This window comes from Recurvomyces mirabilis (assembly GCF_035927965.1).
Source record: "Recurvomyces mirabilis strain CCFEE 5264 chromosome Unknown scaffold_6, whole genome shotgun sequence".
NCBI classification, from domain to species: Eukaryota; Fungi; Ascomycota; class Dothideomycetes; order Mycosphaerellales; family Teratosphaeriaceae; genus Recurvomyces; species Recurvomyces mirabilis.
The window spans coordinates 869,724-891,215 of record NW_027041940.1 but is presented as its reverse complement, the minus strand read 5'-3'; the positions used below and the strand labels follow the sequence as shown (position 1 = coordinate 891,215).

Here is a 21,492-nt window from a genome sequence, read left to right as displayed (position 1 = left end):
CTACGTGCGAGCGCCACAACAAAAGTCCTCGCGTGTTTTCAAGGATGTGTGCCGTCTTTGACCGTTTCACATGCAGGGAACTGCAGCTTGAGGTAGCACAAGCAATCCCAGCAGTCAGCTCTCGATGAGAGACAATACGAACTTGTGAGGCTGAAGAAGAAACGTCGAAGTCCGCAACACGAATACGGTCACCGTGGAGCAAGGTTCAAGCACATTCACGCTTCTACAAAATCTACGCTCCCTCTCCGTCCCCAATTGACAGGCTTCCGCTTCAAGAACGCTCCCACAGCGCCAAGATAGCCTTCATGACGCAGAAAGTAAGCCTGCTTCAGACCTTTGCTCCAGAACTTGATGGCATATGACAGCGTGTGGATGGTTTGCTGGTGCCCACGAATGAACGAGCCACCGAAGTAGATGCGTTGAAGATCGTGCTTCTCAGATTGCAGGTAGGCGATTTGGCCGATATTATTGCTGTAGAAGTGTCAGTCGAGTCAGAGTATGGCACTACAGAGCTACTGACCTGATGGCATAGAGCAAGCTCCGTGAGATGTCCTCAGGCTTGAACATTCGACCATCTCCGACCAGATTCGAGCCATCAGTCCCAGTCTCGGCCGCGCCATCAACTTGTGGCTTCGATCCAGTGGTGTCGCCATTGCTCAACCCACCGCCATCTTCCGCAGATCTTTCCGCCTCCCGTTTCCGCTTGAGCACTTTACCAAAACTACTTGCGATCGTCTTCTCGCTCAGACCAATCTTCTCGTAACCCATACCTTCTCCATAGATATCTCCGACCAGAAGGTCGACCGCAGTGTTGTCGCCTTTGTCGGCCATGGCAAGCATGTCGTCGAAATTCCTCGCTCCAGTAAGTAATGACAGCAGACCCCACAAAGTACCACCACCCAGGGATGTACCACCAATACGCTGGAATTGTGATGGACCAGAGACTTTGACCATGGAGACACCACTGCCGATGTTCACTAGAAGATAAGGGTAGACATCCGATCGAGCATCTTGGTACGTGACGGCGTTCTCCGCATCAGTATCGTTGTATGTGAAAACCTCGTAAGGGATCTCACTTATGAAGAAGTCGAGTCCTTTGATGAGGCATGCCATCTCATCTTCTCGCTCGACATCGACACCTAAGCGCTCCTTGATCCTGTTGTAGAACTTGTACGCTCCGCCACCCGTAGCTTGGACTCGTAGTTCGGTGGCCTTGGCACCATTGGTCTGCTTGTGCCGAGCTTGCAAAGTACGTAGATACTCGATGCAGTCATCGATCTTGTCCGTTTCGAAAGATAGAAAGTGAAGTCGGCCACCACTTGCTGCATCACCATTCTCGCGAGAGAAGTAGACGACCTTGGCCAGTGATCCGCCGATATCCGCCGCCACATGACTGACGAGAGAAGTGTGATTCGGTAGCCGAATATCACGCTTATGATGCTGGTAAGTCGACTCGTCAACGTCCGGGCTGCTGGATGGGGAGCTTCCGCTACTGTGAGAGATGTCTTCCTCTTCGTGATCGATGATATATGCTCCAGTGACATTAATCTTGATCGATCCTGGTTGAGTTATAGCCGACTGCATGTCTGCAGCAGAGCTCGAGATCCGACGGCGCTTAGCCGCCGGCCTCTCCATGTCGACCATACTCAGAGACTTCCTTCCAGTAATTGAACTTTGTTTCTTCGTAGCTTGTTCGTAGCTCACGTGCTCACTTCCCAAAGAGGTAGTTGTGCTATGCTTGTCCGTTGAGCTCAGATTCTTGGCAGATCATTGTGGTTGTGTCCGGGATTTTGCAAGCAGGCCAGAGAGGAGTGACGAGTCCAGCGAGTGTTGTCTCCCAAATTATCATTGGCCTCATCAACTTGAAGGCTTACTGTCAGATTATAGCATCGAACCATTCGGTGGCCTCGGTTGAGCTCTCGGCCTCCGGCAATTCACTTTTAAGGTTGCCTTCGGTCCGTAAGCTTATTTGCGCGAGTCACGCGACTTCGACTATCCACAATCACAAGCTTCTAGGTATTCCGCGAACACAGACAATTTGGTATTTCAGGTTGCAAAAGGCGGCATGGGTAACGACGGTGGTAGTATACCGACTCGTCGCGAGCTGGTCAAAGAAGCAGCACGTGCTCTCACGACCAGCGAGCTCAAAGAAACCCGTCAAGAACAGCAGGAATACCACTGGACCACGGATCCAATCTCGACCAAGCCGCTTGCTCAGCCAGTGGTATCGGACTCATCGGGGAAGCTATACAATAAGGACACAGTCCTGGAGTACCTCGTGGAAGGTGCACGTAAGGACGACGCAGAGCGCATCACTGGAGGCGCAATCAAGAGTCTCAAGGATGTCGTGGAGGTGAAGTTTGAGGTTGGCAGCAAGGCGGGAGAGACAGCGACGGGTGAGATCTGGGTCTGCCCCATAACTGGTGATAGACTTGGGCCAAGCTCAAAGGCAGTGTACCTGGTGCCATGCGGACATGCGTTCTCCGGCACAGCCATTAAGGAGGTTTCAGGCGAGAAGTGTTTGACTTGTGAAACTGCGTATGCTTCGAATGATATCATCGCGATCCTACCAACGATCGATACGGACATCGCGCGACTATCGTTGCGGGTCAAGACTCTGCAAGAAAAAGGACTATCGCATTCGCTTAAGAAGGCCTCAGGCGGCAACAAGAAGCGCAAGAAGAAGGACGAGGTTGTCGTGGTTGTGAATGACGGGAGAAAAGTCCAGCAGGATATGCAGCAGGAATTAGTTCAGGATAAGACTTCCACAGCAGGCAACGATGCACCTGCAAAGGATAGCCATAAGAGCATCAACAACGCGTCCACCGCTTCTCTAACAGCAAAAGTGCTGGACGAGCAAGAGCGCACGAAAAAGCGCAAGCTCGAGAACCAAAATGTGCGTAGTCTGTTCTCGACTCGAGACCAGGCGAAGCCATCTGGCAAGAGTAGTGATTTCATGACCAGGGGTTACAGCTTACCGGTATCTGACAAGCGATGATCGACTCAATTCTCGAAGCATGAACGTAATGTCATTTGCAAGAAGTTGTGTATACCGCACTGTGGCGGAAGGCATCCCAGACGTCCCTCGCACAACGCTCTACAGGACGACAGCACATGGCAAACAAACCCCTCCACGGGTTGACCAGTCGATGGGCTTACATTGGCCCGCGACAGGCACAAAGTGTCTAGATGATACGATCAGCATCACACCAGCACTCTGGTCCACGACAGCTTGTAGGCAGTATACCAATACTCGGGGGTAACGCGAAATACCTACTACGATCAATCGTGTCTTCAAGTACAGCAAGCTTGACGACAAGATAGGTATGAAGCTGTATTCTGATATCCGAGAGCTGCAGTGGCCGGAGTAGCATGGGCGTGCAATACCGTGCCTTGAGCGTCTCGCCAGTCGCTGAGGTCGTCTGTGATGACGAGGAAGGACACGATGTTGGGCTGCGTGATGGCGTTATATGTAACGAAGTAATTGTGTCGGGGGCCGAAGAAGCGAGGCAGCGCAGAATTGTCTTAGTGGGATGGTTGGATGTGTGATCATGGACCACATTCTCTGCTTGATGGTGGTCAGTCATAGCTGCGTTGTGAAGGAGCGCAATGGCTGTGACCACAGCTTGAACGACGAGATCAGAGGGAGTCTGAGTTAGAAGTAGATTGGTCCTACTACACTGAGTGCTATTCCACTGTTCTTCCATGCTCGTGCTTGTCGTTCGTGACCCGATGTAGGATAACATTGGCTAGTTTAGACGTAGCTCAATCCGCACGCCACCTTATCGACACTTCATGCGCCAGTCTGGACGTGACAGAACGACATCTTGGCTTCCAGTTCCAAGTATATTCTGCTTCAATAGCTGGCGAGAACGATAGTGCATCGAGGACGTGGTCCCGTCTTACACTGACATTCGGACTTCTTCAAGCCATGCCCAACGGATGTGGTGGCGAATAAGGTGGTAAGGCCAAAGCTGATCAATCACATAAGCTTATAATGCTACAGTAGTAGGACGCGCTCTTTGGCCGCCCTTTCGGATGGGAAATGAGACATCCGGCCGCGGCACGAAACCTGACCTCTGCCTGAATCGTATTTAGCCTCTCCTGATTTAATCAATACCGAGCAATTCACATGGAAAGCGCTGGAAGAATACTTCGAGTGGCGCGGCCCGGAACGACAAAAGGCGCCCCACACCGCTCAGCCCCCTTGTTGGATTCTGAATGTGTGGGGTGGACAACTGTTCATAAGCCCTGAATCTCGCAACCTGCGGACTTTTTGAATTCGTGTCCTTTGTGGCAAGGCTTATGAGGGCACCTGCCCAGTGATCACCGCAATCATGGAGGCTCAACAACTCTCGACTATCACATTCGACAACATGGCCTCTTCAGCCTCCCCTCAGTTCCTCAACCCAGACGATCTCACCAGCACCACATCACCGTCACCGTCTCCTGCTTTTGAAAGCGACAACCACAACAGCATTACCATGACCACATCTCATGACGCCGTTGTCGTGCATTCGAAGCCGGCAAAGAAGCGGAAGTCATGGGGTCAAGCACTACCAGAGCCCAAGACGATGCTGCCTCCTCGCAAGCGTGCCAAGACCGACGACGAGAAAGAGCAACGGCGGATAGAACGCATAAAGCGAAATCGCGCCGCAGCACACAACTCTCGAGAACGCAAGCGGCAAGAGACCGAAACGCTCGCCGTCGCTCTAGCCCGCGCAAACGCCGAGCTAAACGCATACCGCTCGCTTCACGGGCCCCTCCCTTCACATATAGTGCTGCCAGAAGTCACACTCGACAAGTAAGTCACAAGTATCAGGCAGCAGCAAATCACATGAGACTAACATCACGCAGCGGCGAGACGCCAGTACCCTCTCTGATGGAAACGGAAGAAGACGACTCACCCTCACCGGACTCCCCTCCAGAAGACATCATCAAACAAGAACCAGTCGACTCCCTCCCCTCCTTCATGGCCCCGAACTTCGAGTACATCGATGCCAAAGCCTCCACTCAGCTCTCCCTCGACCCGACACAACATTCTGCAGCAATGTTGTGCGACCTGCCGTGTCGGTCGAGCCCAGCGAGCAAGCGAGTGGCCCTAGCTTCCACAACATCGATTTCTCCCAGCTCCTTCTGGGCAACCCTCTTCCTGCGTCTCATGACGCTGCAGCTCCAGACCTGCTACAAGACTATCCTGCTAGCCATCTGGAGCCTTTCGCCTTCGCGGATGGCGCGCTCGATGCAAGCCTCAATCCTGCGCTCGACTTCAGCTTCGACGACTTCATCCACCACCACGACGACGGCTTCGCTACTGTTGCAGTCGATGGCCATGGCGCGCTCTAGGGCAGCGACTGGCCGTCCGGCTTTGCGACGGGGTGCTTCGGCGCTTCATGCGCGGCCGTCTGTTCGTGGCGATGATGAGGTCGCTCAGAGGTCGAATGTCGAGACGGCAGTTGCGAGACAAGGTAGTGATAGCGTTTATCATCAGCGGGCGTTTGGGAAGCAGGGTACGCACGATCAGGATGATGGGAAAAGGGAAGGTGAATGAAGGTGGTGGTGTTTAGGCGTGATGGCTTTGACCCGCTTAGATAGTACGTGTACCACCACGATTGATGACGACTCGTATCACTCTTTTCATTGTTCGATCCAGTCTACATGACATCTGTGGCTGTAGGTGAATTGCCACAGCCGAGCAGCAGAACAACACCTCGTCGCAAGCGCCTTTGGACCTAGTACCCCTGCAACGATCTCACTCATGGGTTCTCCACGCAACCAGTCTTGCAACTCCATCTGTAGCAGTTCAATGTTAGGCCAAACCTGGTCAGTCGCCTCTGGAATTCTGGCGCACCAAGCCCATTCCTTCCCACACGATGCGGTAGAGCTCGTCGGAGTCATCAACTGCATCAGACGAGCTTTCAGAGTCGTAGGGTATGCGCAAAGGGGCAATGCTGTGTAGCCTTGAAGTCATGAATCACACGAGTATGTCTGAAAACTTCTAGGCATTCTATGTGTCGTGTCACCATGGCTGCCCCACGAGATGTTGTATGCAGGCAAGGATATACATCGCTGAAAAGCATCGTCGTGGTCATCGTGCCCGTGTGCATGCAAATCGATGACCACGCTGCGAACATGTCTCGGTTTCTCAGCCAATGCAGTGCTCTCACTACACACGCCCTGAACCCGCCACCACTCCACAGCGCAGCCTTCACAACCTCAGCCACACAAAGGAAGGGACAAGACATTTGGAACAAACCCATCATCGAAGATCCCAACAAACTACAATATGCTGCATTCGTGAAGGCACTGCACGGAATAAACCCCGGAAGAAAGCTCGTGAAGCACACAGTGGATCAGGCTTTACTCCGTGCATTTGCTCAATACCTTGGTGTCGAAGATTGGCAGAAGCTGGAGAAGAGTCTCCGGATCGCCAGCCATGTTAATAGCCAGCGGGTTGTGCATCCGGAGGCTAGGGCCTGGCGGGTCCTTATGGGCGAGTCCGCAAGGTATTGGGGCCAGGGAGGCAGGTGAGGGTGACGTGGGTGAGTTTTGGTGGAGTCTCGAGATACTTATGGGGAAGTGTGATCAGAGGCCATAAGGAAACTTTGCGTTTCGTTTTCCGAGGACTGCTAGTCTTAAGTCATGATAGATACCTCAAAACGCCACGCTGATAGCCAGCCCAACAACTTCCTCCACCTCGTGCGCCCTATAGAACGCACATCAGCGATCTATCCAAAGCCAAAGAAACACTCTCACAACTCCTTCTTCTCCTTCGCCATCTCCTTCTCATCCGGCACAGCCCTCTCAATATATCCCCTTCCAATCTGAGCACTCTCCCGCCACCCCTGTTGCCTAGCCCAAAATCTCTCTTCAGGAGAAGCTGTCTTGAGACTCCCCTGTCGTGCCTCCTCCTCCAGGCTGGTGCGTGAAGGCTTCTCGCCAACTTCAGACAAAGTAGGTAGCTTATGTGTCTGATCGAGCGATTCCTCGAAGAGCTTTTGGCGCGTGAGGTACCGTTCCCTACGGGCCTTTTGTCGACCAGGCGAGTCAATCTTTGAGATCGCCAAGGCGACACCCTGGCGTGTGAGGAGGTAGATGTGTTCGCTGAAGAAGATGGAGAGGAGGAGTCCCCAGGCTTTGATTGATTGTGGACTGCCGTCCGGTCCGAGACCGTCGTTGCTGAAGAGGTAGACAAGCGCACTCATCGTGATACTCCCCAACCAAGTCAAGAAGCTCAGAGCATCAAGCCAAGGACCGATCGAGTCCGCTCGCCATGGTGTAGGCCGCTGCATCTCAACACAAATCTTTACAGCATCCGTCCTCAGCTCGACCCAGTTGTTGATGAGGAAACTGACCGGCACTAATGGCCAGATCACGCTGAAGAGCGTGAGGTATCCGTACTGGACGACCATCTCTCGCAGATCGGCGGTAACGTCGTAGACGTCCAGTTCCGCCTCTCCACGAACACGAGCAAGGAATTCCTTCTCCTCTGGTGCATCGTCTGCTGCGGCTGACGGTACAATACCGCCATTGCGCTGAGCACGCTGGCTCTGCATCTGCTTGATCTTGATGAAGCCTTGCCTCTTAAGGTAAGGGACTATGACCTCCATGCCTAGTCCGACGATTTGAGCAGTGACAGTGAAGTAAATGATTTGTTTGCGTAGTCGACCGGGATTGATGTTGAACTGGCTCGCGGACGGTGCTGTCATTTGCTTCTCGTTCTCAGCGAAGGGCTTGACGGCTAAGCTGAAGATATCCAAGTAAGGTACGATGACGCTGCCAAAGGGCACGTAGACGAATGCCGTTAGGAAGACAGGTAGGTAAGAAGTGATGAAGTTGAGGACGAAGATCTTGGCTGTCAGTGCTCGTTCGTATTGTGAGTGTGTTTCGTAGTTCTCGAAGTCGTTGAGTTGTGTAGCAAAGTTCGTGAGCATGCCGCTAAGCAGTGGCATGCAGGTCGTAAGAATAACAGTAGGCAGGAATACCAGCACAGATTTGAGCGGCCCATCGTAGACTTCTGAGATGAAGACCTCGATACCGAAACACATTATAATGAGCGATCCGAGCAGAACTGCAGCCGCCGCGGCGAACGGTATTTGCAACAATTGACGCTGAAGTCGGTCTTGCGATGGAAACGTGCCCATCGTCTCGCCCGTCGAGGTGTCCTGCACATGTTTCGTAGGCTTGAACTCATGTCGCTTGCTTTCAATAGCACTCACACCACGTACGCTCCACCGAAGTGCCAGGTCGAATTCCTGATGCTTCCAGTACTCGGTAAAGACGATACACCACAGTGAGCAGACGATGGCGTAGATGCTGCTATAGTAGCCCAAGAAAGCCCACGCGAAGAGTCCGAAGCCGGCTGGGAAGAGTAGGAAGGTGAAGTATGCTTGGGTGAAGGCAAAGTAGTAGGCGATCTTCTCTCCCATCCGATTCCGTATCTCGTCCAGATCTTCTGGTTTGAGCAGCCATTGCGTCGACCATTTCTTGATCCACTCTTTGTTGTAGACATGATCATGTAATGCAAACACGGACTCCACATTCTCCCACTCGCCCTTCTTCGGTGTGATGCCCGCACCTCCTTCCGATTCAGGGTTTGTAATGAGTTGGTATATGATGCGTAGCCGTTCTGCCTCTGACATGGGATCCTGCTCCAACGTCTGTCGAACCTCACGCGACGGCTCGGCGGATCGTGCACCATGGATCCAGTCTTTGACTCTTGAGCGGTAGACTTCGCCAAACATGTGCTGCTCGCTTGTCACGCGGATGAAGATGAGGAGGGAGTGGTTGTCGCCATTGCGGACTTCGGATGCGAGGCCTACGGATGCTAGACGGCGGATGAGGTCTTCGAAGCGTGCCGTTGCCTTGGCCTTGTCTGTAGCACATATCAGCCATTGATCTCAACGAGCTAGCAGTGGGACACACCAGCCGTAGCAAAGCGATACACAACAACATAGTCCACGCCCAAATTATTGTTCAAAGCATGACTCTTCGCCATATTCGTCGGTAGTAGACTGGCTGGTATGAGCTGTGAGGTTACGAGTTCACTGAAGCTCCTAGGATAGTTGGCCCTTGGGCGTGCAGGATCGGTCGAGGCAGCCAGCTTGGAGAGATTCACTCCTGCTAGAGGAGCAAACGCTTTACTACTTGAGTGAGGAGAAGTAGCAGCCAACCTTACCCACCACGGCAGGAGCTTTTGCGGCAGTGATGCTCGATTGCCAAGTTTACAGCATGTTTTGCTGGCGTGTGTTTGTTCTGCCCACATCTCGAAAGAACTGCCCCTCGTGCGTCATTGTGCTTCTTGTTGGCGGCTCGGGCGATCATGGCCGGTGGATCTCAAGGTTGACATTTCACATGGGCGGCATTGGATATTTCATCGTCCGTACTTCTGAACAGTTGGTCCGCATTATTGAGTGCAGAGGCAGGAGGTTAACCTCGAAGATGAGTGTACAGATAGAGCAAGTCTGAGGGCAAGAATGTCGTCCCTCTTTGCCCCAGGCTCAATCTTCGATCCTCCATCTGAACTTCACCTACTGGTCACTCAACCAATCAAGACTCTCATCCGGTTCCTGGACTATGGCTTCTCGTTGCTACATTCGTCACCAAAGCCTGGCTCACCACTCATCAGAATAGTCTGCATGTCCGACACCCATACTCTCCAGGCTGCCCACGTCCTAGACGGCGATCTACTCATCCATGCTGGAGATATGGGTAACGAAGGCACGCCAGTCGAACTCCAAGCACAGATAGACTGGCTAGATCAACTGCCTCATAAGTATAAAGTTGTCATAGCCGGTAACCACGACACCTATCTCGACCCACGAAGCCGAAAGACGCTCTCGCAACAAGATCAACAACGCACGATCAACTGGAAAAGCATTCGATACCTCCAGCACTCCTCCACGACACTTCACTTCGGTGGCGGCAGAAGACAATTGAAACTTTACGGCGCTCCGCAAATCCCAGCCTGCGGTGGTTCAAACTTCGCTTTCCAGTACCCGCGCGGCCACGATGGCTGGTCAGACACAATACCGGACGATACAGACGTTCTAATCACACATACGCCGCCGAAATACCATCTCGACCTGCCTGCAGCTCTAGGCTGCGAGCACCTGCTCCGTGAAGTCTGGCGAGTGAGACCAATTCTCCATATCTTTGGCCACGTCCACGCTGGCAGGTCTGATACCATGGGCTGGCTCAAAGGTGGTAGAGAGACAGTGCAATGGGGTAAAGGTCAAGCTTGCCTGGAACATGCTATGACTCGACCGAAGGGTTTCATTAGAGCAGTTCTGGACCCTCGGGCTTGGGTAGATGCGGTGAAAGTGGTGTATCATGGTGGTGCAGAAGTGCTGTGGGACCGGATATGGGGTGGGTATAGTGAGCGGACGATCATGATCAATGCGGCTTTGATGTACAACAATACTGGACGTCTTGGGAATGAGGTGCAGGTTGTTGATATATGAGTATCGACCTCGATCTGATACTGTGAGATTGGAAGGAAAGCACGGCGACATCGCTCATGGACTCCTCAGAAGGATACATCTAATCGACTTCAGCGTAGCTCTTGACGATATGCTTGACCACGGACGTCCACGGCACGAATAACACGTGGGTCAACGCCCACGTCGGATTAGCCACATTCTACCACATTGGATGGTCAAAGAACCACGAGACGATAACATGATTGACGTGGCGAATGCATGAAGTCTCGAGGTATTTCGGCTTTGCCGGGTTCCGGGACATGGGGATGAGACAAAAGCATCGTGCGAGGGGAGACGACAATATCGGAAATTGGCCCCGGTCCTCGAATACAGAAGCGTACTAAGCTGCAATCGCACCATCACGAGGCCATCAAGGCTGCAGGCGGAGAGAATAGGCAGCAGTGCAAGCTGTGGTAGCGTGAATGCCAGCGTTGACATACCGAAGCTAGCTCAGACTCTCCAGACATCAATGCATATGGTGAAGTGCTTTCCCAAAATGATCATTCGGGTATGCTGCGGCTCAGACATTACCGCCTGCTTTGAGGAGCTCTGCGCGTTCAAAGAGGCAGCCATGATACGAACGCCTACAGTCACCAGTAAAGGCCGGTCCTAATGTGGCAAAGTGAAGTGGTTATAACCAAGTCGAAGCCTGCCTCTCCTTATCATGCGGATCCGTGTAGCTCACATACTAAGCAGTGTCGGGTAGGTAGAATTGATCATACCGTTGAATGCCTTTGATGTTGCGTAGCAACGAGCATTGTGAACAGACTACTGAGTTGGTAATCAGCTCGACCAGCTCAATCAGCGTCGTCGAACTCAGCTCCACTCTGTGCCAGTAACAAAGGAGCAAATCAGCTCGTGATATTGTATTCGTGACTGATATGTTGTGAAGTGAGAGTTGTATAGGTTGTAGGTGAGCTCGGGGGTCATCGGCTTGATTCCGCGGAACGCGATCAAAAAACATGAGCGCGTCCCTCGAGCTTTGTGTTATTCACATCACATCAAAAACGCAGGTGACGGCACCACTACAACAACTGCTTCTCATAAGACCAACAACGGGAAATCAGGTAGCGAGTCAATCAGCTACACACTACGCTCACAATGGCACCAAAAAGAGCGGCCGCCAACATCAGCAAGAAGCGCAAGTCCGACGAGGAGCCTGCTGCTGCTCCAGCGAAGAGAACCAGAGTCAGCAAGGAGCCAGCCGCAAAGACCAACAAGAAGAGCAAAGTTGACGAAGAGGCCGCCGCACCAATGAAGAAGGCCAAGGCCGATAGCAAACCAGCTCTGCCAAGCAGAGAGAAGCGAAAGCCGGAAGATGAGCCTGTAGCTCCACCTAAAAAGACCAAGGCCACGGCCACGACCACGAGATCGCGCGACATCATCAACAAAGCGCCTACTCAACGCCATAACGTCTATGTCTTCGGAGAAGGCACAGCGGGCGAGCTTGGTCTTGGCACAGCGAAGGGCACCACGGACGTGAAGCGGCCACGCCTTAATCCCAACCTTGCAGCCGACAAGGTCGGAGTCGTGCAGATCGAGGCTGGTGGCATGCACGTCGTCGCGCTTACTCATGACAACAAGATACTCACGTGGGGTGTCAACGACCAGGGCGCATTAGGAAGAGATACCACATGGGATGGAGGATTGAAGGATATGGATGCTGCAGGAGATGATGATAGCAATTCGGATGATGAGGATAACGGTCTGAATCCACACGAGAGTATGCCGGGAGAGGTTGACTTTTCTAGCACTAAGCTTGCCGAGGGTACTCGCTGGGTGCACGTCACTGCAGGTGACTCGTGCACATTCGCGCTGACGGACGATGGACTGGTGTACGGCTGGGGCACATTCCGCGCCAACGAGGGCATCTTCGGCTTCAACCCCACGACCAACGTCGCCCACCGCCCCACACTCATTCCAGAACTGAAGAAAATTACCAAGATCGCGGCCGGCGCTAACCACGTCCTTGCATTGGACAACAACGGTAAAGTCTTCGCCTGGGGTTCAGGCCAACAGAACCAACTTGGCCGCCGTATCGTGGAGCGCACGAAGTTGGAAGGGTTGAAGCCACGAGAATTCGGCCTGCCCAAGGGCCCGAAGAAGGGTATTGTCGATATAGCTACGGGTAGCTACCACAGCTTCGCCATCGACAAGGCAGGCAACGTCTACAGCTGGGGCCTGAACAACTTCGGCGAGACCGGTATCCCGGATAATGCCGGCGAGGACGATGCTCTCATCCTCAAGCCACAGGTCGTGGAGGCCCTGAAGGGCAAGAAGGTCATCAGCATTGAAGGCGGAGGACACCACTCCCTCTGCGCCACAGCAAACGGCGACTGTCTGATCTGGGGCCGCATGGATAGCGCCCAAGTCGGCATCTCAGAGGAAGAAATCAAGAAAATGAGCGACGACCTCATCGTCAAGGACGAGCACAACAAACCCCGGATTCTCAAGGTCCCGACCAAAGTCACCGCGATCAAAGGTGCCGTCTCGCACGTTGCAAGTAGCAGCGATCATAGCGTCGTCGTTACCAAGGACGGGAAAGCGTGGTCTTGGGGGTTCAGTGCTAATTATCAGACTGGGTTGGGGACGACGGAAGATGTGGAGGTGGCTACTATGATTGATAATACTGCTGTCAGGGAGCAGAAGCTAACTTCTTCGACCACGGGTGGGCAGTTTAGTATTCTTACATCGGCCGCTTAGGTGGTGTGGTTGGGTTTGTTGGATTCGTGGTGTGGTAGTGGATTTGGTGGATATTTGCGTGATCTAATTTAATTGATAGTCTCCATTGCGTCTCATGTTCCAAAATTCACTTTCATGCCTGGGAAGTTGGAGTGGCATCTGACCGTTCATGGACCTCACTTCAGGTGTCTCGTGCCGTGGATGCTTCGGGCGGTCATGCACAGCATGTGTCACAGTGAAGTCTCGTCCAGGTAATCATCCAGACCTGGTACGTCTTCTGCTGACTGTATGAATGTCTGGCGACGTACCGGGTAAGCTAGTGCTAACGATGCCGTTCCGACTCAGCGGCTTCAGTAAAGCACGACTTCAAGGCGGTTGTGGCGCGTGTAGCTCGTGAGTATCATGCTGCTATCATGGTAACATCGTCATGTCAAGGGCTGCGCAGATACTCCTGGATCTTCTCGCCCCAGACAACGCCACGCTTGTAGACCTTCATCTCAGGCACATTGCCCAGACCCAGCCCATCGATGGCATCTGCCAGATCCGGCCCGAGCCCTTCCTCCTTGATCTCCGATAGCTTATACATATAAGTCTTGAACGCAAAGACCAGCGCCTTCGTCTGGGGCAGTCGATGCAGTGTCTGCCTCTCACAGCGTAGCCAGCATTTCTCAACCACTACATCCAACTTCTGTCTTTCGATCTCCTCCTGCAGTGTTGCAGCATTAGGTGGTTTCGACTTGTCCTCATCGCCGTACATGTGATTGCCGCCTTCACAGAACAGTACACCGTCGGTAGAAATGCTCCAGTTTGCACGCTTGACGATCTTCCCGACTTCCAGCTTGGCGAAGAACCGATCCATGGATCTTTCGAGCTTCGCGGCATAGCCGGGGACTGGAGCGTGGATGGTAGCAAGGGGCATGCCGCATTTCTCTTTCGTGCTGAAGCCGGATGGGAAACATGTTACGAAAGCTTCGAGATGATAAATTGGTGAGCCATCTACCGCTGTTGACGATGGCAGAAGGATGAGGAAGTCAGTGTCGATGTTCTCGCCTAATGTATAGAGGGCTGAAATGGGAGAGGTCGAAGTCGTCGGGATGTCTTTGCCGGTTGCTATGTTGTGCAATCGTCTTCCGTTGGCCGTCATTGTTGGCTTATAGACCATTGGGTATCGCCGCGGCAGATATGCTGATACTATCCAGTCGTACAATTCGAGAACAGCTGGCTTAGCTACTTCGTTGCATTGCCTTGTCGCTTCAGGGTTGTCGTCCATGATCTCTCTGCGTAGTGCAAGCCGGTCAAGGTAGCTCTCGTCCATTTCGAGAAAGTCGCTCATCGTTACATTCTCCAGCGCTGTGAGATCGTCAGTACATGTCGACTACGATACCATAAGCACATATGACTTACACATTGTCAGGTGGTACTTGGGCCTGAATGTTCGAAGCTTGATCTGAGATGTGGTGGCCCAATCGAACCCCGGCGATGGTGGCTCGATGGCATCGTACGGATCCTTCTCAATGACGGGACTTGTACCGGTGATTGACTCTGCTAGTTGTGAGGATCGAAGATTGCACCATCGTTGATAAAGCAGCAGTAGTATGAGAGCAGTCAACGCAGCTGCAAGTGGGAGGAGGAAGTCCATAGCATTTAGTTGGCGATTGTTTCAGCTAACACGGTCGCCCACTGGGTCTACTTTTGAGTACTGTTCTTGCATCGTTATATCACATTCAACAATGCATGAGGAACAAGTGTCGTCGAGCTTAGATAGACACTTGCACGCACTCGCCGGCACCGGCCACGACGGACCGGACTTCCTTATTAGGCAGGTATAATCAGTTGCTGAAGTGATTGTACATTGCACACCTCATCTCATACCACAAGTATCTGACATCGAAATAGATAGCAAAAGCGTGACATACATCGAGCATACGATTGCTTTGAAAGTCGTCGCAGGACGACTAGCTGTAGCGCAGACACTCGACGAGCTGATGCGCACCAAGGAACTCGAACAGCGCGATCAAGTCACGTCGTCGACCAGATTGAGTCGAGTAAAGATGGTCGCCGTCGTCATCACAGCGAGACGCCATGGCACCATTGTAATAACGTCGTCGATCCCGACCAAGTTCATATGCCATCATGATCTCGTCCAAATCATAGTTCTCCATGAATACAAAGTCCTCCAGGCGCCGAGGTCTCCTGAAAGAAGGAGGGTACATGCCATCGAACGTGACCATGGGATGTACGTGCACTCCTTGACGTGGATGTCTGATTTGGCTGTTCAAGATTGCAGCTTCGCGATTAGCTCTATAGGCCGTCAATGAATGTCGCCGATGCGATCGATTGATCTACTACTGACCTCCTTAGCTGTTCATCACTGCCCCATCGACAGTCCCTATCATATCCGCGAAAGTCTCGATAGTGTGGCGCAAGCCTTCGACGCTCGTAATAGTCGTCCAGGTCGAGGTCGTTCATAGGATATTCGTACTTGTGGTACTGAGGAGAGTGGCGAGAGGGGTAGCGCTCTAGTGAATGATGTACATGCTCATCATGGAGATACGGATCACTGCGATAGTAATCCGCATTCATGAAGTCGCGATGATTGTGGTAGTGGTGATGGAAGCTGCGCATATTGGTGCGAGTCTGATGGGTCTGACGCGGGATTTTGGAGGAAGTAATGTCACCAACACATACTGTGGTAAGGATGTACTGTCTTATGCCATCTTTGCGAGGTGACACGATACGCCCGAATATCAGCACTTCTGGATGTGTCATGCGGTTGACGCCGGAACGCGCACGCTTTCCAGACTTCGCATAGTCGTTCGCCTAGACCAGATCTCACACCGCAGTCGGGAGACTTTGCCGGTAGCACGATAGCATGACCCGGCGCGTGGTCCAGCTGCGGCCGACGGCGCATTCGGTTGATATTTGGGACAGTCCTATCAGCATGGTGGCTCACCAAGAGTTTGCTCGTTCTTGAGAGGCTTGGAAAGGTCACCCGCAAGATTCGTACGTCCATGTGAGCCATAAACGCTGACGTTATCTACAGGTAGCGCCGCAAGGATAGATGGCAGTCACAGTGGGGTCGTTACAGCTAGTAGAATGACACCAGTAGCGCCAGTATCGAGTCATAGACCACCAATGAATCTTTACCGCATCGCTCGTGCCGTGTCAGGTGCCGTGTCGAATGGCTTAGAGAAGTGAGCGGTCTGCGACGACACAGCGTTGGCAGTGACACAAGGCAAGGATCGTGTAACATCGCACCCAGGTTTCAAGGCGTTCTCGATTCGCAGCCGAAGGCCCCGTCCAGGACACGGTCAATTTTCCTGCACATCTAGAGCAACATCATGATGCCTTCAAGACTCCTGGAAGCGCCCGCCCGGGCTGCTGTCTTTCGGAGTGCGTAGCATTTGGTCACCCCAAGGCTGGTCCGTACCAGTAGCATTTGCTATGCTATCGAGCGACGGTTGGGCGGTTTTCGGTATGCTTGGAAGACTAAGCATGCGTCTGTGGCCACTCGGACGCTCGGTCAGACTAGGAGCACGAGGTCGTTGTCGTCCACGTGCTCTGCCGCCAATCCATGGGAATTCGTACGTCGCTGTCCGCCAGAGGTAGAGTAGGAAGTCATAAACCAGCAGTAATACCCATGGACCGAATGTCAATATCGCGAGCAGGAGCTGATATATGTGAGCATTGATCTGTTGAGCAATTTCGCTACGCATTGATCATGACGTACAAATAGCCGGGTCAACCATAGTTCGATGCCTGACAAGCTGTCGGGAAGAATTGACCAGAAGCCCATGGTGTTCCTGCTTCTTCCAATTCATGTAATATTGATGGATGGACTGCTTTGCATTGTTGCGTGTGTAGAATCGTTCAACATCACAACAGTAGTGAATGTCGCATCCCTTGAACTCTCCTTCCCAAAAGACGCGGCACGGTCGCGTGCCGGCCATATCCGAGCTCCACATTGCCACCTTTGTTTGGAAACCATCACCGTCTCTGTACCAACTCCTCGAGCACGAAAGGACGGCTGTGATGAGTGCGACCTTGCCTGAGGATTATGGTCAAAGCGACTTGCTGGATCTTACCTTCACGTCTCTATTACGGCCCCAAGGCTCATATGATGCCACCATGCTGCACTGCCTGAGTCACCCGCATGATCGAATGCATCTTGACCGGTCAAGCCCGCAACTTTGAAAGCTGGAGGGAGAGTGCAAAGGTACAGGATGACTGCAAAAGCTACCCCTCTAGACAGCGTAGCTGCCTACAAGGCCGACCATGTAGTGCGGCCTCGCCAGCTTGCATAGCCACCCTCCATCTCCAGCCTGATGCAGCACGAGGCTTCTCTTCAACAGGAAAGCTTCGTTCCTGTGACTCAGAAGTGTCTTTTACAATAAGTCAAACCATTGGACCTGGTCTTTTCGTTTGCCTCTATCTGCATTGCAAAATGGACGGTGTAGCATATTTCGAAAAGGCCGATCTTGCCTACCACGACGACGGGCCATCGCAAGAGCGTGAATGGCTACCAGTCGAACCACGGAGCAGAGTGCGATTTAGCGACCTGAACGGCGCGTCTCAGTACACGGAACTGAACGACGAGCTGTGCGACAACGAGGCACGAGAATTTGACACAGGCATGACTGGGTCGACACAGACAGTCTTTCAGGAAGAGACTGACCAGCCAACCTTTATATGGGACGGTGTTCAATCTAGACGGTACGACTCCTCACCGCCACCAATGCCACTGGCCGGAGTCGAGGAGTATGATCCCCCTCCACGCCTACGCTCTGGCTACATGCATTCAAACAGTCTATTCGCACTGGAAGAAGGAATTCCAACTAACGAGATGTCTTTCATGGAATGGTATCCCAAAGGCGAGGCCACACTGAGCTATCTCGGCAGCAATGGCGAGACGGCGACTATAGCAGGCATCAACATCTGGATGATTGAAGCACGGTGTCCACTACTTGCAATGGCTTTCGAACATCGACGATCTGGCCAATATCTGCACTTGGAAACTCTGACCGACAGTACGGCTGTCCCCTTCGTACGCTACCTGTATACCGGAAGCTATGCACTCACCACCGATTTTGGTGATCGACACGACGACGTGCCAACATCAGTCCTACTGCATTGCCGACTCTACCACCTCGCGATCATGTACGACATTACGGACCTCAAGTCGCAAGCATATCTTAATGTTCTCCGACAATGCGAGTTCGGCTGCTCGTCTCCAGACCGACCCATAGATCTATGCGCGGGAATTCGTTATGCTTATGAGCATCTTCGCGAAAAGGAATTACTGGTCGACGCCCTGATCAATTATTGCGTGTCTCAATTCCTGGGACATCGGCTGGGCCAAGATGCAGAGTTTCAAGGGCTTGCATATGATCTGCGGCCATTTCACCAAGCTCTTTGTCGAAATAGTATGGAGAGGCAGTTTGAGAACGAGAGCGAGTCAGCCCAAAGCTCATCTGCATTTGATTCATGCTGATCTGTACATAGCCGCAGCAGCGATCATTCAGATGCCGTTCCGTTCGTACACCCCAGACGGTTACGCTTCAAAGGACATCACGAGCAATAGGCACAAAGATGTGATATACCACTTCCACGCACAAGACGACTTTGAGGTGCAGCAGAAGAAGAGGAAGCAGAAAGAGGTAGTGCCTGCGACAAAAGCCAGTGCACTGTCATTGGCACTTCGACTTCGCAAAGTAGAGACAACAGAAGTGTCAGACGAGAGTGCATCGGAGAACGAGGACTTCCGGATGGTGACGAAACGCTGCAAGGTCGAACCCGACCATACACACGAAGACGTTAAGTCAGAGCCAACCACAGAAGACGAGTACGAGATCGTCGCACCCACCGCAGAGGTGCAGGACTTAAGCACAGATGATGAGGTGGTCGACGAGAAGCAGGTACCTGAAGACCAGGACCGACAGAGCGATGCTATCATGGAAAATCTGCCTGTTCATGATCGTCTGAGGCGTACGCCGACGTCTGATGGAGCTGACTCGGACTCGGACTGGACTGTACTATGATGAGTGCATTGAAATGGATATGATGATTTACGAAAGGTGCATTTGTTAGGCCAGCAAACTAATGCCGTGACTCGCGGAGAAGGATTTGGCGTTGAGCTTGGGATTATGAACAGGCGTTGCGTTCGCCCGCACGAGGCCAAAAGAGTGACAGGAGAAGAACACTGTAGAAGTACGTTGTATTGATAGAACATCCAACATTCTTGTTCCTTCCAATCCACCAATTCATGCTTAACCTTCATGAAAACATTGGGGCGTTTAGAAGTCAATGCCGTTATACCCGACCGCAACGACCGGCAGGAAACATGCCGGTAGCGCATCATCGTCCAGACTTCGACTTCAAGCTAAGGTTACCTTATCTTTACTTCTATTACGATCCGTCTCTTGACACTGACCCCATGTTCACTGTGCGGGAATGTCTGCCAGTATCAAGTCATTCCATTGCAGGCAATTATGACGACGGCAATGCCTTCGCCTTCGCTGGCCAATGGCGGGACGGAGAACGACTCGAAGTCTGCCGACCACGAGAAAACCGCCAATGATGATCAGAATCTCAGCAGCGATACCTCAGAAGCCGGCGAGCAAACGACCAAATCCGACCCCAACAAAACGAAACCACGATGGCGACGGATCTACGACATCATATACTGGACACCAGAACGTCTACGATGGAACCCCGATTCGCCACCGAAATTCTCCATGGGTCTAAACATCCTCTTCGGTTTCGCCGGAGCCTTCACGGTAGCGAATCTCTACTACAACCACCCGATCCTGAACATCCTAGCCCATGACTTCGGCGTACCATACGTCAAGGTCTCGAACATCCCCACATTGGCACAGGCGGGCTACGCAGCCGGGCTGCTATTCCTCTGCCCATTGGGAGACATGTTCGAGCGGCGACCCTTTGTCCTGACGCTCGTCTTCTTCACCGCGACCATGAGGTAGAGTCCATACAGCCAACCTGAAAAGAACCCTCAACGAACCACCTCACTAACAATGTCTTCCACAGCATCGGCCTAGCCCTAACCTCCTCCCTATCAGCCTTCTGCGCAATCCAATTCATCACGGGCGTAACAACCGTAACCCCCCAGCTAATGCTTCCGCTAGTCGGAGACCTCGCCCCGCCCAACCGCCGCGCAGCCGCCATGTCCATCGTCGTCTCCGGCCTCATGCTCGGGATCCTGCTCGCCCGCCTCCTGTCAGGTATCATGACCCAATACGTCTCCTGGCGCTACGTCTATTGGCTCTCCGTCGCACTACAATATCTCATTTTTGTGGGCTTGTGGTTGCTGATGCCGGATTATCCCGCGACGAATAAGGGAGGGATGAATTATTTCAAAATGCTTTGGAGCATTTTGGTTATGTTGACCAAACATCCGGTTTTGGTGCAGGCGTGTCTGATTTCGTTCTTTACGAGCGCCACTTTTACGAATTTCTGGACGGTGCTCACGTTTCTTCTTTCGGGAAAGCCGTATTACTACGATCCTGTCACCATTGGTCTCTTCGCCTTGGTGGGGATAGCATCCATGATCTGTGGACCCTTCTATGCTAGGATCGTCATCGATCGCTTCGTGCCCTGGTTCTCCGTCATGCTAGGCATGGGCTGGTGTCTCCTTGGTATCAGTATAGGCACCTACACTGGCACTTTCACAGTCGCGGGACCCATCGTTCAAGCCTTCGTCAATGATTTCGGGATGCAAACGGCACAAATCGCGAACCGCTCCGCCATCTTTGCCGTCGAACCCAGGGGACGAAATCGAGTCAATACCGCCTTCATGGTCGCCACTTTCCTCGGCCAACTGGTCGGAACATCCGTAGGCGCACACCTCTATGCCAAAGGCGTATGGATAGCAAGTGGCAGTTACAGCATGGGTAGTATCGGCATGGCTCTCCTCATCACCCTTTCCCGCGGCCCATGGGAAGAAGGATGGCTTGGTTGGCATGGCGGCTTATCAATCTATAAGAAGTCCAAGACGAGTGGAGATGGCAAGACGGAGGAGCAGCGATCGGATCTCAGACGAATGGGGACGAATGAAGTTGTGCCTACGCTTGGGCGGCAGGGTGGCGAAGTGGATGTTGAGAAGGGTGTTCCTCTTGAAGGTCATGCTGACAAGCACCCACACCATCACGGACGAGATAATGCCGCCGAGGTGAACGCGACGGATGCTGAGAAGTCGCTTGAGATGCGGGCGGCGGAGAATCAGTATGGTCTTGCTGCTGCTGCTGCTGCTCCAAGCACAAACGAGAGTCGTCATCAGAAAGGCCCTGTGGCACCTCAAGATCCTCAGGCATGA

The 21,492-nt window shown here is 52.7% G+C and overlaps 11 protein-coding genes across 11 annotated transcripts; 7 read left to right on the top strand and 4 right to left on the bottom strand.

Moving 5' to 3' along the window:
* Positions 1-215: 215 nt before the first annotated feature.
* Positions 216-1,635, bottom strand: LTS14_003140 (uncharacterized protein; the record flags this gene model as incomplete). Its single annotated transcript, XM_064835845.1, has 2 exons — positions 216-471; positions 521-1,635. 2 exons carry the CDS (start codon positions 1,633-1,635, stop codon positions 216-218), a joined length of 1,371 nt encoding a protein of 456 aa, XP_064696895.1.
* A 430-nt stretch (positions 1,636-2,065) lies between these two features.
* rtf2 (Replication termination factor 2) lies at positions 2,066-2,998 on the top strand (the record flags this gene model as incomplete). The annotated part of the gene is made up of 1 exon (XM_064835844.1): positions 2,066-2,998. The coding sequence occupies one exon, from the start codon at positions 2,066-2,068 to the stop codon at positions 2,996-2,998; it is 933 nt and encodes a 310-aa protein (XP_064696894.1).
* Positions 2,999-4,337: 1,339 nt separating this feature from the next.
* On the top strand, positions 4,338-5,551 carry HAC1 (transcription factor that binds to CRE motif; the record flags this gene model as incomplete). Its single annotated transcript, XM_064835843.1, has 2 exons — positions 4,338-4,804; positions 4,858-5,551. 2 exons carry the CDS (start codon positions 4,338-4,340, stop codon positions 5,549-5,551), a joined length of 1,161 nt encoding a protein of 386 aa, XP_064696893.1.
* Positions 5,552-6,024: 473 nt separating this feature from the next.
* On the top strand, positions 6,025-6,671 carry LTS14_003137 (uncharacterized protein; the record flags this gene model as incomplete). Its single annotated transcript, XM_064835842.1, has 2 exons — positions 6,025-6,527; positions 6,650-6,671. 2 exons carry the CDS (start codon positions 6,025-6,027, stop codon positions 6,669-6,671), a joined length of 525 nt encoding a protein of 174 aa, XP_064696892.1.
* An 81-nt stretch (positions 6,672-6,752) lies between these two features.
* Positions 6,753-8,998, bottom strand: LTS14_003136 (uncharacterized protein; the record flags this gene model as incomplete). Its single annotated transcript, XM_064835841.1, has 2 exons — positions 6,753-8,875; positions 8,926-8,998. 2 exons carry the CDS (start codon positions 8,996-8,998, stop codon positions 6,753-6,755), a joined length of 2,196 nt encoding a protein of 731 aa, XP_064696891.1.
* A 478-nt stretch (positions 8,999-9,476) lies between these two features.
* LTS14_003135 (uncharacterized protein) lies at positions 9,477-10,463 on the top strand (the record flags this gene model as incomplete). Its single annotated transcript, XM_064835840.1, has 1 exon — positions 9,477-10,463. The coding sequence occupies one exon, from the start codon at positions 9,477-9,479 to the stop codon at positions 10,461-10,463; it is 987 nt and encodes a 328-aa protein (XP_064696890.1).
* A 1,119-nt stretch (positions 10,464-11,582) lies between these two features.
* LTS14_003134 (uncharacterized protein) lies at positions 11,583-13,184 on the top strand (the record flags this gene model as incomplete). The annotated part of the gene is made up of 1 exon (XM_064835839.1): positions 11,583-13,184. The coding sequence occupies one exon, from the start codon at positions 11,583-11,585 to the stop codon at positions 13,182-13,184; it is 1,602 nt and encodes a 533-aa protein (XP_064696889.1).
* Positions 13,185-13,593: 409 nt separating this feature from the next.
* LTS14_003133 (uncharacterized protein) lies at positions 13,594-14,802 on the bottom strand (the record flags this gene model as incomplete). The annotated part of the gene is made up of 2 exons (XM_064835838.1): positions 13,594-14,513; positions 14,568-14,802. The coding sequence occupies 2 exons, from the start codon at positions 14,800-14,802 to the stop codon at positions 13,594-13,596; spliced, it is 1,155 nt and encodes a 384-aa protein (XP_064696888.1).
* A 316-nt stretch (positions 14,803-15,118) lies between these two features.
* LTS14_003132 (uncharacterized protein) lies at positions 15,119-15,746 on the bottom strand (the record flags this gene model as incomplete). Its single annotated transcript, XM_064835837.1, has 2 exons — positions 15,119-15,464; positions 15,517-15,746. 2 exons carry the CDS (start codon positions 15,744-15,746, stop codon positions 15,119-15,121), a joined length of 576 nt encoding a protein of 191 aa, XP_064696887.1.
* Positions 15,747-17,607: 1,861 nt separating this feature from the next.
* LTS14_003131 (uncharacterized protein) lies at positions 17,608-19,201 on the top strand (the record flags this gene model as incomplete). The annotated part of the gene is made up of 2 exons (XM_064835836.1): positions 17,608-18,586; positions 18,666-19,201. The coding sequence occupies 2 exons, from the start codon at positions 17,608-17,610 to the stop codon at positions 19,199-19,201; spliced, it is 1,515 nt and encodes a 504-aa protein (XP_064696886.1).
* A 450-nt stretch (positions 19,202-19,651) lies between these two features.
* LTS14_003130 (uncharacterized protein) lies at positions 19,652-21,492 on the top strand (the record flags this gene model as incomplete). The annotated part of the gene is made up of 2 exons (XM_064835835.1): positions 19,652-20,139; positions 20,208-21,492. 2 exons carry the CDS (start codon positions 19,652-19,654, stop codon positions 21,490-21,492), a joined length of 1,773 nt encoding a protein of 590 aa, XP_064696885.1.